This window comes from Manacus candei, unplaced genomic scaffold (assembly GCF_025592945.1).
Source record: "Manacus candei isolate 608988 ecotype Guabito, Panama unplaced genomic scaffold, ASM2559294v1 h1tg000046l, whole genome shotgun sequence".
Classification (NCBI taxonomy): domain Eukaryota; kingdom Metazoa; phylum Chordata; class Aves; order Passeriformes; family Pipridae; genus Manacus; species Manacus candei.
This window is the reverse complement of record NW_026138094.1, coordinates 1,869,324-1,884,446: the sequence shown is the minus strand read 5'-3', so window position 1 is coordinate 1,884,446 and position 15,123 is coordinate 1,869,324. Positions and strand designations below refer to the sequence as shown.

Below are 15,123 nucleotides of genomic sequence, written 5' to 3'. Positions count from 1 at the left end.
AAATATTTAGATACTTGAAAATCATTACTAACCAAAGCAAACTCACTGAACTATATGAAATGTCCTGATGACATTCTATTCACAGCAAACAGTACCAGGGCCATACACAGAAAGTGCACCAAATAGAATCCATTGACAGTATTTCACATAACTCCGTGTTTAAATTAAAATATTCTTGGCCGGGCATATTTTAACACCTCAGCATTCAGTGTCACACTGACATATGCTTTGCAAGTTTTCTAAAGTGTTAAGTAAGAATTCACCCATCTGTGGACTAGGTCTGCTTCTAGCTCGGGCTCCTCGCTTTCCAGATGAACATCCCACCTCCAGCACGCAGGAAACATGGAGAAATAGGTTCTTCCCCAGTTGCCTAACACTTGTGAAAATTGAATAACCTAATGAGCACAGAAGGTGGAAAGCAGCAGACACAGCCCACCAGAGACTCAGGATAAGCAGCCAAGCATCACCCCAGTCACCACATCTTCAGTCTGAAAGGAGTCATAACGGGAACCAAGCCCAAAAAAACTCTGTTCTGTCAAGCCTCACCACCATAATGACTCCTGTGAGCCTGTTACAAGTTAGGCACAGTTAGCTCAGTCTGTTGTTTGCCATAATTTGCAATGGGGACTGGTTTGCCCCCTTCTAACAAGCCACTCCATAAGAAAACGTGGACAGGTATGAGAAATAAGATCAAGGTATCTTTATTTCTACCAGGAATTTGACTTTTCAGTCTACAAAGAGTATGTTTCAGACCCTCTCTAAAGGGGAAAGCTGCTAATGATTTGCTGAATTTCAATGCAGAAGTAAAACTGATGGATTTGGACACAGAATACATCTGCAAACTAATGGACCAGACAAAATCCAGCTGTGTTTCCTACTCACAGCTCCCTCCTTTGCTCCCTACACAGTAACTCTTTAAATATTTCTCATTGTTTCAGGTATTTGCTGAGACAGACCTCCTAAACAGAAAGGGCCTTTTTTAATACTAAGCACTGCATTACCACCAATGCAAACATTCTTCTACTAGGGAGAATGTTTTTCTTGAGTTTTCTGTTTGTCCTTGCCAACATACTGCAAAAGGAACCAGTAGGCAAGTATTGATTGCACATGGCCTATCATCACCTCATCATCTATGGCCCTCTCTCTCAAAGCAATAAACCAATTAAAGGCAAGAAAAAGTCATTACTTCTTTACTGCCACGTCAATTTGAGGGGGGGGAAAGCAGCACTTTAAAAAGTGTGTTAGAAGGAAGTATTATATTGCACAAAGCTATGATAAAACAAAATACTGAGGAGGTGGCTGAAATCAGAGCCAGCATAAGGCACTACAAAGAAATCACTCAAAACATGGAGTTCAGAGCAGGGCCCAATCACACAAGGGTAGATGGAAGCCAAAGGCACGAATGAATAAACTGATCTGCAAATCCCACCTGAAATCAAAGGAAGAATCAGAATTCAGACCTCCAAACTGCAAAATGACAGCATCAAGTCTGTCTTCAGCTTCACTTTTCCAAGTGCTCAAGTGATCTCCTCACTCTTCTCAATGAAAAATGACAAGCATCTAAGTAGGTGGAGTGCAGCCTGTGACAGGCCCAGCCCACGTCCTCTGCAAATTATATTTAACTTCCTTTTCAGAATCTCCCTACCTGATCCCTGCTCCCTTATGGCTTCTACTCCCTATAATCCCTCAGAGCATGTGAAAGAAAGTTCAAACTTTGCAGAAGGAAATGAATGCTTTCACCCTCAACAGGACAGTCAGTCTGACTGACTACAGATTTCCATGTGTAAATTCTTCTGAAATCATGCACAAGGTTGTGAGTTCTGAACTGAATGAGAGCTGTAATCTTCAAAGCAAATTACTTACCAGATTAAAGTTCTCAGTTCTAAAATGCAAACTTGTAGTGTATGTGTGATTACTCTGTGCCAAGCCTCTCCTGGCCATTCTTTAAGGAATAATCCTCTATATGTTCATGGCTCAAGGACAATAAAGCTATTTTTTAAATTTGCTTCTGTATCTGCAGTTGGATCTGCCAGAAACAATGGTATCAACCTACTATTCCAAACACACAGGAAATTTGCCAGGAATACTTAAGCTATCCTGAGGCAAGCCTCTAGCTTAAATCAGTGTGTGGCAATTTAGGTTTTTTAATGTTATTTCCCTCAGTAGCTTGCTTTGGCTAACTTCTCCACACTAGGCCTTTTTATTTGTCGTGCTTGACTAACCTCAGGCCTCCCAGGCTACAAGAATAGGCTTCTCCAATTTCAGTGGGTTTGATTCAGGTATTCTTACAATGCAAAAAAGCCAAAAAGAACAAGTGCTCCTCAATACAAGGCAAAACTTTCCAAGTATCCAGGAACAGGTGAGGTACCAATTGCAGCTGATCCATGGCTGTGTAACTCGGGCCTCTGTAAGAACCCTCTGTAAGAACATAAGGCACTTGGGAGCCAAGGACCTGATCTGAAGCAAAGTCAGGCTTTAAACTGTCCATCTATCCAAGTTACAAAGAGCAAACTTGCTCACATTCTTTTTCTGGCAATGCCAATTTCTCTTTAACTGGGGGAGAGGGGGAGGCAAAAAGCACAAAGCAAAACAACATTAGGTCTACTGTAGGAGCAGCAAGAAAAACTTTGCTAATTAACACCTCATCTAGGAACACCTCCTTGAGAAACACCTCTCAGAGTTCTTCCTTGTCACTGCAGTGAATATTAGCTCTGCAGGAATGAAGCTGGAGGTACCAAAACAGATCTCTCACCTGGCTGCTGTTCTTTAGTATTTTATGAAGGAACATAATGGCCAACTGTGGATCGTTCAGATACAAGTGAAAATATTTTAGCCAAGTGATTGGTACTGACTATTGCAGGATGGCTCTTGTCCCACATTCCCAACTTCCTCCCAAGTCTGCAGAGCAGCCTAAGTCTGGGACAGCTTGGGAGGAGCTACACAGGGTGAAATTTCAACAGCAAAGATAACACAGGTCGTGTCAATACTACGTGACAGATCCATTTTGATGTGGAATCTGCCCTGGCATATTAGGAGGGGGCCAAAATTGCAATTCAAAGATTGCTGTCCCAAACCCACAAGGATCAAGGTTAGAGCTGAGGTGTTACTGACAGTGTCCCCATCCAAATGCAAGAGCAGGGAGCTGTCATTCCTCGGAGGAGGCCACCTTTTGTTTGTGGAGCCTGCCTGCTCTGAATCTGCTTGCCCAACTATAGAACCGGCCAGACCAGCTTAGAAACAGCTGAATGTTTCCTTTGTTAGGAAAGCTGTTTGAAAGGTCTTTCCTATGTTTGCCCACTGGCAAACTGTTTCAGGAATGCATAATACAAATCCCTGAATGAATTGCAGCACAGGTACTAAAATGTATAAAACAGTAATTTAAGCCCAGTGATTGTAGCTGTGCAGCCTCATCAAAAAACAGGCACTTTCCACTAATATTTGCCATCACATTGGCACTCATAAAGAGATGCTCTGAGCATAAACAACCACTGAGAACTTTCTTCTTTCACTATCACCAAAGAATGCTATGTCTGGTATGCATATACTTGAGTATTTGATCCTGGGACAAGATTTTTATTTATCCTCCTATGACGCAGACAATTTAACACCCGAGCAAAAGATAACCAAACTGATATTTACTGCAGTGTGTTAAGAGAACATTAAATAAGATTTTAAATGCTTTATTGCATCACTTACCTCAAAGAAACTATTAAACTGTCTACCATGATCCCTTAATGCAAGGTATCTTGAAGTGAAAAATACCTCTTCACTGTGGTACAGCACAATGCTGATCACACACAAATCCTACAGAAAGAAGGAAAAACACATTTAAGACTGCTTATTCAGTATTTTCCAGGATAGTTACAAAAATGTATACTGACCTACATTAGTCATCTCTACTTCAATTCTTGGGACTTTACAGCAATTCAAACTGAAAGTCCAGTGTATGTTACATGAACAAACTGTATGCACCCCATTTTTTGCAACAGGACTTCAACGTTGCCAAAGTGCTTTCCAAAAAGACTATGGGACTCAAAATCTTGATTTGATTCCCAAGGATGCATATCTGGTGTTAAACTTACTTCCCTTCTCATTCCTGGTATGTCACTTGTATGACAATAAAACAAACAGTTTTATTTGAAGTCTTGTGTTAATAGAATTCATAGAACTGGGTTACCAATTTTTATGTACAGTAATATTATTAATACATCTCTATTTATATTAGAGGATGATTCTTCTGTCAGTGCTCATACTGTTTGCAGAAAAAAACCCAGAGGAGTAGTGCTGTTCCCTCTAGTACAGATGGCAAACCCACCCACAATGAAATTAAATGCCTTGCCCACAGTCATAGAGGAAATCTGGGGTTAAACAGTATTCTGAATATAAATTCAGCTGATCCTTATTTATAAGTACTATCATTGCATTGTTTGTAAATAATTTTTCAGACATCTGGGAATTTTTTATTTTAGTAAACTTGTAATCATATATTGGACACCTAAAACACACCAGAATTTTCAGGCAGGAAAGATATCCCTGAAGTAAGGAAATACAATATAAATCAGGAGGGCAGGGGGAGAGTGGCAAGGAGAGAGGAAAAGAGGAAATAAAACACTAACAGAACTGAACTTAAATCCATATATTTCAGGATTTCATCAGCTGTTGTCTGTATCTTGCTATTTACAAGTGGTTACATGTTGAAATGCAGTGGAGTGAACAGAAACAAGAGAACATTGCTGTTCACAGATAAAGAGCTCTCCATTTCTGCCAGACAGCCAGATAAAAATCTACCTAAAACAGGACAATACTGACAAGAACTTGAGAAATGTGCAGTTAAATAACACACAGATCCCACTGCTAGAAAAATGTGGATTGTTTGCAGGTAACTGGACAAGTTAAATGTTCCCTGCCCACCCCTAAAAGCTGAAGAACAACAAATTTGGTTTAGGAAATCACCAAATACTTGTAACAACTTCAAAAGATTTTTTTTTAATTTTTTTTTTATTTTTAATTCTTGAATTGTTTAGTTTGTTAAATGCAAGGTATTAAAATTTGAAAACTTAGGAAAGTGTCACGACAAAAGTTCTGTGTGCAACAGGTCTGAGTCAGTCCTGAGGATGAAAGCACTAAGGCTCAGCTAAACCTCATCCTCTCCTCCCACAGTTTCACAGCTGTCAGCAGATCTAGGAGGCTTTCTCAAACTTATTCAACGTTTTCACCACTTAACATTGTAAAATCGTTTTTTATGAGATGGGCAGCACTTCTGAAAACTGATTTTTAGTCTAGATTTTCTGCAACACTTTACAGCATTTGAGATTTTAGTACCTACATTCAGTAAAAGCTCCATTCCTTTAAACCTTAGGCAAGTCCACACCTACAGCACCAACACAAGGCATTTAGACAGATTCCCTAAGACAATACTTACTAACCTTATGAACTGAGGAGACATAACCTTATGTCTCACTACTACAACCTGACTCTTAATTACCAGGCATATTGATGCAACAGTCTTTTATATCACTTATTGGAAATGGAGGATCTGCCTGTAACATAGATTGTAACCAACAGGGCTTCAAGTTCTTATCAGCTTGAGTTTTTTCCAGATGTGTTCTCCTTAGTATTTTTCACTCCACAATGAGCTATTTATCCAATATCCTTGTGTGGAGGGAATCTCAGCAGAACACTGCTACAGGATACAAACACACAGGAAAAGTAACCTGCACTCCCTTAATCCCCTTTGCAAATTGCACTTCATTTGAAAAGCAGAAAAGATGCTATGATAGATCTGGTTTTGCAAACAAGCAGGAGAGGGACCTCCAGTGTCCCTCTGGAGATTGTTCTTAAAAAGAGTACTTAAAGTCCATGGATATGTTTTCAATTTTTTAAGTTCATCTCTTTCTTCATTGTCAATGGCAAGGCTGCATTACAAACTCAACTTTCAACTATATTTCAGTGCCTTTTTCCAAGCACTTCTTACTGCAACTCATAGATGCGTTTCTTTTGAAGGATCATTTGAAGTACAGGGTGTAAAAACTGCTAAATATTTAAGTGACTTAAGAGCTTGTTTTCAAAATGATCTAAGTGCTTAGGTGCTTTCAGCCTATTGAAAGGAATGTCATTTTGGCAGTGGTGTCTTTGATATGAAAATGTGCAAACCTGACAGTCGTTTTCCCTTCAGAAGATCCAGGGCAAAATGAACACGTGAAACGGCTCCACAGTTAACACTGGGATTGAATAACATGGATTTGGCAGGGAAATTTCTAGAAGCCTGATGAGGTGTCCTTGTGTTAGTTACTGCAGAAAGTCTTGGAATGTGAAAGTCAAATTACCTTCCCACAAGGGGCTGAAAGCATTACAGAACCATCTAGCAAAAGACTTTCTAGTAACCCTACTAACAGCAGGAGAGATATGGATTTCTCAGCTGGAACAACCCACACTCTTGTACTTCACAGAGTTAGTAAGACCTTCTCCACTGCACTAAAATATTTCACATTTCAGAAGTCTTCCCTATTTCATCTCCAAGTGGGATGAAAAAAATCTGTGAAATTGGGTAGGGGGAAAAGAACCTCAAAACAAACCCACACACTCCCCAGAAAACCCAGTCAAACAAACCAACCAAGCCACCACACAGGATGGGAAAGAATTCAAACCTTCTCTCCAGAACAACCATGGTGTGACAATCAAAGGGAGAGGTGTTTCACTGCATATAATGGGACGTGCATCAGGTCACAGAAAATGAGATGAACAAAAGGACCCTGTTTAAAGTCTCCCCCCCTTTCTCACAGAGTTCCCACTTGCAATCACACACTGCAGCCCTTTGTCAGCAGGGCTCAGATAAATGTCTAGGTGACCTTAGAAAATAAAAATACTAGTTAGTAATGTGGATTTTAAAAAGAGGCAGAGATGGATAATGGCAGTAACCCCAAAAAATAACCTAGTAGGCTCATAGGCAATCTCAGAAATTTGCTGACATGGACAAAAAGAGATTTCTCAAAGAGGTAAATGATGCAATACACAGAATTAGCTGGAAAGACACCACAAACACTGTTATGAAAGTTATGAAAAGAGGAAGAAAGTCTTCTGGGAAGCCAATGGTAACATTTCACCCTTCCTCTAATTATCTTCAAGAAACGTCTTCAAACAAAGAGGTTTGAAATTTTGCAGAAAGCCCATGAATTAGTCACCCCAAACTCTTAATTATCACGGGACTCCTCACACGCAGGTTTTCATGTGACTGTACCCTTTGTGTGCTGTGAGTGGACGGTATTTCACTTCCACAAATTCCAATGTCATTTTAGCATCAACCTTGTAAGTCCTGTCAACTCACATATATCCATATACATCTGTGTTTTAACTATAACAGAAATTTCTTAGCCTGAATGTGTACAGTACCTACTTAAACAATCTGAGACCCTCTATTTTAACTCACAACAAGGATGTGAGATACACCATGTACAAACATACATTAATTCAACCAAGTTTAAAGTGCTCTGAGCTTTTAGCCTATTTTACCTTGTTAACTTATATCAAGCCTTCCTTCAATATTTATCATTCTGGTTAGATTATGTATCTTGCCAGCTACTGACAATGGCAACTAAAGTAGCTACAAAACTTGAGCATTGTTCCAAAGGCACATTTCCACTGATGTGAAAAGCTCTCTTTTTGTAGTATTTAGTGGGGGGAAAAATAATAAATGAAGAATATTTAGAAATATTTTTTAAAAAATTATACACCCTTTAAGACTGCCTTTGAGATTGTTGCCTAGTATGTTGGTATAGTGTATCTGTTAGTTTAGTTATTCACATCTATTAAATCATGTTCAGTGCAAGTCCTCTGGATTGCATCCAAAATTCATTACATTCACAAGACTTTGATAAAGCACTCGCAGTGCGCCAGGTTTATCTGGCTACATAATTTGTGCACACATCCAGCAGCTTGAACTGCAGCTGTTGACACCTACCACCAGAGTTCTAATCTCTTCAAATGTTCAGTAACTACAGTAAAACATACACTTGTCTCTGGAAGGTGCATAACAGAGAAATCTAGCACTGTATCTGATGAAAAGTTCTGATGCTTACATGGAGCAAGCCTTTTATTAAACCAGAAATTGCAAGTTACCCCACCTAACCCTGAAGGTGCCTTTCTGTTTCATTTTAAACGCTTTGAAAACTTCCAAGTTCTCCTTCTGGGTGTGTCCAGAACTACTGCAGTCCAAGAAAGCTCAGTGCCTGTCTCCAATCTAAGCTTGACTGAGCTCCAGAAGTTTTCGTTCCTTTGCCTAAAACACACATGGTGCAGTAATTGTCCTCCAGGATACACACAGAGCAATGATCAAGCCTCTTACATTCACAAATGCAACTAATTGGCTCTCCAAGTAGCCTGTGGAGCCATCCCCTTTGGCATCCCGGGCGGTGACTCACCTGCTGTGACTCACCGCTCCTGGGGCAGGGGAGACACTCCCTGGGACCTCGGGGCCACCCCTCACCCCCTGCTGACCTGGGCCAAGGTGCCACCACCTCTGCAAAGCTCTGCTCCCACACAGGAGCGCCAAAGACCCCAAATAAAACAATAACTGTGAGGTTCGGGGCCATCCTGGCGCAGTCTTGAAATTCTGGTCCAGTTCCTAGAGCTTAACTCAGCAAAGGGTCAGTGGTAAAACCGTGTTACCTGCTTATCTGGCATCCAATTCTGTAACATTGAATCATCCTCTGAAAATCTAGGAGACAAAACCGTGTTACCTGCTTATCTGGCATCCAATTCTGTAACATTTAATCATCCTCTGAAAATCTAGGAGACAAAGCTGGTGAAATGCAACAGTGATCATACACCAAATTTCCCAAAATATCCATTCACAAAATGCAAATTTTGGCTTTTAAAAGTATTGCTACGCTGGAGGGTGCCACAACTCAAACAACTCTGCTTCGGTCCCTGTTGAAGAACATATAATTTAATTAAGGATCCAACAAGGGTTGTGACATTAATCTTTTAAGTAAAGGGGGCAAGCAAGAACTGCTTGCTTATAGGTCATGAGGTGCAGGCATACAACATATGACTAGTAGGATTTGTTTCTTTAATTTTTCTTAATCTTTGTTCACAACGCTGGTTATATATTTGCTGAATGTGCACTAGTAATAAATATATCATAAAAGTGAAAGTATTACAATAACGAGTCTGATATAATACTAAAGAACTCTTAAATTTAATAATTAGCTTAAATATGGATTTAACACCATAGAAATAGGTTTGATAATTAAATAAAGTATATTGTTGTGGTATGAATAATGACATATAGTTAGCTCATTGACATCCAGCTCAACTGCAAAGAAGGTATGCTGGAGTAGAAGTGTTTAATTTATTGGTAATTCTGATATGATTTGACTGGTAATTCTGATATGATTTACAATGACCAAATTCTGAAAGGGTAATTTAGGTGAAGATCAGTTTTATCAAAAGTTCAGCAAACACAAAATTGAGTGTCAGAAAAACTGAATTAACTGTTCTTTTTTACTTCTTTGAAATAATAATCCAAAAGAATGATACTTTCTCAAGATTCAGGCAGCACCAAAATTGCCATTTTTACTTTGCTTTTGTCCCCTCTTTCACCTTTTGAAAGTATTAGCTAATTCTCACAAAAGCTTAACTGCATTTCAAGTTCCCAGGCAGAGGACAATTATGTAAAAGATAAAATTAATCACAAAAATGAGATCATACAACTCTCCAGATTGACAGAGAGATTTTCAGGATGTAACTGTGTGGAAACTATTGCAAACCTATCTTAAGTTCATTTCAAGATTTCAATGTGATAGGCTGTGCAATCTTGGCCAAATCCCTGGCATTAGTTTTAAAACTGTGCTTAGCAACTACAATCTCTAGGATTTCTTATGATGACACTGTAGATAGACAACCTCATTTCTAACTGAACAGTGTTTTGTCAAGAAATCACAACTCAAAGTGCATTTTTCAGTTCTTGAATCTATGTTCTCTTCTACAGAAAACAATTTAGAAAACATTATTAAGCTCCAAATTAGAGACCTGCAGAGCTTAATTAGGTCACTGATCTTTCCCTGACTTTACTGTGTTATTTTCTAAGGACAGCCTAAAGTCAGGGTAATGTTTTCCACAATTTTCTACAAAGTTATAAAGCCAGATACTACATTTTATTGAGAAGATCCCTCAACTCTTCAAAAGCCTCTGTAGGCAAATAAAATGAAACTAGAGAACACCTTTAATAGACCAAGTGGCTGCAGTATGTATTTAGTATTCTATTTTATGAAAGTTTTTACTGCTCAGGGGATGGACACAAAATATGCACTCATGTACCTGCAGGTGTATAAAAAGAAGCCCATCACACAACTACCAAAGCTAAGGTAGCCAAGCCACAGGGTTGTTGGTTTTTTCCCTTCCCTCCTCTCTCAGAAGAGACTCCTACAGGAATCTTGCCAGCAGCTTGTCACCATTCACTGATTTAAGGAATTCCAACTCTTGCCACAGCTGTTCTGTATCCCTAGTGCAGAACAAACTGGGAAGACTGTACACAAGACAAGTGTGTGAGGGCCTGAGGAGCTCTGTTCCCATATGGAAGACCTCGCTCAGTGTTCAACTGGGATATTCTTAATGTGTCATGTAAATGTGGCTGCAAAGCCCCTTTGCTCACAGACCCACCAGTACTCAGCCAGTACTGTACACCAGCACAGCCTTTAAGAGCTGCCTGTTCCACACTTAACCAGCCCAGAGAATTGAAAACTTTGAGCAGTTTCAGCATTTGAAAGCCATGAAAAATGCTGCTTATCACAGCTCTACATATTGGAAACCATGACCTCTTCTAACAAGGCACATTCCATATATTTCCATATTTTTTTTCCTTGTGAAGAACATTTTTTCTACAGTCTCCCAAACCAAGGATGTAGAAGATACTGCACATGTAAGAGGGAGGGAGAAATGACATGTTAAAGATCCTTTTCATTAAACAATCTTTCTTAACCTTTCCATAATCCTGATCAACATTAATCTGATTACTGGTATGGAAAAATACAAATAAAAGAATGTTTAACAGCCTAAAAAGTCAGGTGAAAATACATGACATCTCTATAAGCACAAAATATAGGTGGATCCTTCGTTGTTATGACAAGCAAGAGAAACAAACCTGTGTGAACTCTGTTACTATTAAACAACTCCAGTGTTGCCCACAAAATGACCAGTAACAGCACAAATCTGTTTTTAACAAGGTACTGGTTTAAGTACTTTTCTACCAAGTGTAAGTAGCTAGAGTGGTGTTTTGGATTTGGTTCATACACTGCTTTGAGACCCACTGCAATGGGTGGAAACTCAGGTTTTCTGAGTGAGGCATTCTAAAGTGTCTGCTGTGACTGGGAGCTCGAATGCCCTGGATGGAAACACTTCATTGAGAGAAGGATTATGTATGAAATGTCAGCCTGCAAGTCTATTTATTTAGTAAAAGTCTCAACAATATTGATACAGCAAAGCATATAACTGCATTTCAGAACGACTAGAAATAACAGAAATTTCTGAGAGCCTCTTTTAGCCATACTAATTTCTTTACCTGTAAGTATGTCAAAGAAAATGAGCTTTTCTTATGCTCCTTTCACGACTTGATAAATGGATGCTGTTTGCAGGACACAAAATATCTCTCTGAAATCAAAGAAAAGCTTCCAACTTTCAATCTTTCTTAGTCTGTGTCTTCAAAGCTCAGGCTCCCAACAGCATTTAAGTGGAGTTCACACCAAGAGGCAGATGATGGATCTGAGGACCTACTGTCCTTTGCATGAAAACTGAGGACCCACCAGCCTCACTCAGGGAGTTATAACACACCCTGTTTGGAAAGGTCAGAGAAAACAAATATTTCAGCAAAGCTAATTGAAGGCACATGTACAAGGAAAGTAAAACACAACATATTTCAGCAGTATAATCAGCTATTTCTTAGTAATGCAGATGGGAGACACCCCTCTCATTATGTAAAAATCACGTATATTACATAATTATTGTGAAGTTAGGAGATACCTTCCTTTTGCAAAGAGGAAACACTATTTTTCAGCTGTCTGTTTCAGCAGAATGTCTGTCTGGCAGAACACAAGTCTCTTTTTTTTTTTTTTCATTTTTTTAAAGCTGTTTACCATGAGAACTAATTTTCACACTGTTCAATAAACATTGTAAATACCTGCCTAAGCATCAATATCCTCCACATAATAAAAAAAAGGAACAAAATATAGGAGGCTCTGCTTCAGAGAATGATTTTTTTGGACTGAGTATTAGGCAACATTCAACAGCATCCATAGGTGAAAATCAAGTGATCCTGTTGATAACACACCCTTTGGAAGATATATTTCATTTACTGGTAAATAGATGTGTGTGTCATTAGCCTACTGCACAGCACCAACACAAATAGAAAAACTCATGTGAAACTGCCCTTTCTCTAAATTAGAGCTGATTCAAACTAACAGGACAGTATAAAGAGCCAGCAAGTGCTCTGTGAACCCACAGAAACATTTTCAACAATACAAAAATCCTGGACTTCATAGCTGCCATTTTCTAAGGTAGAAATTAAACAGCAGAATGCTTAAATCTCCACAGTCCTCACAGAAAAATTAAAAAAAAAAATTGGTGTCCACGTCAAGCACCTGAACAGATGCAATCTCAAAATATCAGCTTCCACAAAGTTCCTTCTGTTCTGCTTGCCCTGAGGTGCCAGTGTCAGGACACAGCAGGGAGGAGAGTACGTGATGGAGACTTGAAATCTTCACTTGCTTATTGAGAAACAAAATATTTTCCTTGGAGTAGCAGTGGGAATCATCTCCCTGCATAAGTAATACCTCCAAATAACAATGATTTCTGGGAATACTCACACGTTATCCAGAGCAGACCAGTGATAAAGGACACTCCAAAAGTGAAACCAAGCCACTTTTCAAATTTGTTAGCCAACCTCTAATGGAAGCCTTCTCAGTCCTTGGAAGAGATCACTGTTGATCTTCCAGTTACCAGAGACAAGACTTGCAAAGATTGACTAAATAGTTCTCCTCTGGGTAGCTATTCCTATCCACTGTTGCCAGAGATGCTTCATTTTCTAAACTCAAACCCTACTAACTGGAACATGTGTCTATAAATACCACACAGGCATCTATTGAAATTAGCATTAAGATCCTTGGGATTCAATTTCAAACTTCAGCTCCAGTGACTCCAAGGGCTTCTGTAGCATTATTCTTTGTGTACTGAACTATAAAAGGGATAAAAATCATTTCTGGGGAACTTCAGAGATTTCTCTGCCTGTTTTGTAGCTCTCTGCTTTGGGTTAGGCATTCTAAAGGAAGGTTGGCATTCCCTCAAGACCTGAATGGGACCTTGACACAGAAGAATGATTGGGGGAGAGGGAAACAAAGCAACCCTATTTGTTAGTACAGGTAAAAGCAAGGCAATTAGTGTCAATTTATTACTCCATCTACTTTCAAACAAAATACATTTCATAAATGGACATGCCAGGCCACAAACAAACAAGTGTCTGTTTCTCCTTGAGTTCTGACAGCAAAGGAAGAAGGTCTTGGTATCCAAATCCCACAGTGATTCAGTGCAGTGCTGCTCTGCAGACACTGGCTCCTGTACCTTCTCTAATGGAGATTATTGTGGGCACACATCCCAAAATAACTCATCAAATCCTTCTCTACACAAGCTTTCAAGGACAAGTGTTTTAACATACATTTCAACACTGCCATAGCTGGAAGGGAAAACACCACAACTGTCTGCTGATGCACAGTTTGCCCTGACAAATGTCCAAAAAAAAGTGACCAGGGCTTTCGTAATATGATGAAAGTCCTCTTCCCTTCAGTCCTCTCCTGCAGGGAGCAAACTGTTTTATTTTGGCAAAAAGAAGAGATTTCTTTTTTCCATCATGCAATTCTCATGTGGATTGGGCTTTACTTAAACTGCTCAGGTATTGGTGCAACCCAGCTGTCCTGAAGGAGCTGGGCAATGACCTGAAGGTGCTGCACTGCCCCTGGCAGGGAGGGGCAGAGCTGTGCCATCTTCTGAAGGGTTCACACATTTCATCAACAGCAAGTCCGGAATCCTTGGGAGAATTTGGACACTAAAGACTTGCTAAATGGTTGCAGTACAGGAGAGCAATATAAGGCTTCAACTGGCTAGTGGCCAGATGCAAGGATGTGGAACTTCTCAGGTACCCCTGTGGGAATATATTTTAGGGACCACCAAAAAATAAGTGACATTATGTCCGAAACAAATAGTGCTGAGCTACTATAGCATTCAGAAAAATCCTGAATGTGCCTTTGCTGAGCAAAACATAACAAATTAACTGCTCACATCCGCTCTGAGGGAAAATTCATATACCTAATAGCAGACTTGGGTGCTTTATTTTTAAGAAGCAGATCAGAAAACAACTGCTAGGTCACAGACAGAAAACCAGTTCATCACGTAGCTTAAGCATCTCACATTGTGGAGTTCAGAGTCTGGGCTCCTGAAACATCTTGAAATGGACTAGTTATGAAAGACTGTTCAAATTACTCTGTTATTAAATAATACTACAAGAATGATGAGACTCTAATTTATTTCTCATTAAAATCCTCTCTGATGTGAGGCTTTCCACATACTGGTACGGAAATGCAACAATGGAATTTGAAGATTTATTGTTTTCTTTTATGTTCCTACATAATGATGAATAATAGGTCTAGTGAGAGGTCTTTCAAGAGCACTGTGAAATTAAGTATTTTTTTCATTAATTTTGAAACAGAATGCCAGAGGACTTAAAACCAACATGAAAAAATCAACTATCAGTGGATCTCTGGAAGAATGGCAGTAACTTGCCTTGAACATCTTTTGCAAATATTAAGTTCTGCATGCAAATAAATACAGGATAACTCAGAGAACATCCCAAAGAACTGTTTCATGGAGTTCTATTTAGCTTTCACCCACAATAAAATTTAGATGAGGGCATCAGCACAACAACACAGACATTCAATATGTTTATCCACTGGGTTTGATATATATAGATTCTTACAAATCTTCCAAAACTGAACTGGCAACCAAGATAGCAGCATCAGATGCCAACTGTGCTGCTAAACCTTTACCACTTAAAGGGGTACATTTGCAGAGGTGCATCTCTTC

The 15,123-nt window shown here is 39.3% G+C and overlaps 1 protein-coding gene across 5 annotated transcripts in view; it reads right to left on the bottom strand.

Annotated features, from left to right (window-relative positions):
* The window catches only part of THSD4 (thrombospondin type 1 domain containing 4), a 304,090-nt gene that overhangs the window by 243,157 nt on the left and 45,810 nt on the right, over window positions 1-15,123 (bottom strand). For 3 of the 5 annotated variants that reach the window (XM_051796399.1, XM_051796397.1, XM_051796396.1), the window contains one exon: window positions 3,697-3,804. In XM_051796399.1, coding sequence (XP_051652359.1) covers window positions 3,697-3,725 — 29 coding nt within the window. In that variant the 5' untranslated portion in view covers window positions 3,726-3,804. Of the gene's footprint in view, window positions 1-3,696; window positions 3,805-11,557; window positions 12,776-12,857; window positions 13,539-15,123 lie in introns of those variants that run through there. The other 2 variants (XM_051796398.1, XM_051796400.1) reach the window with 2 other exon arrangements.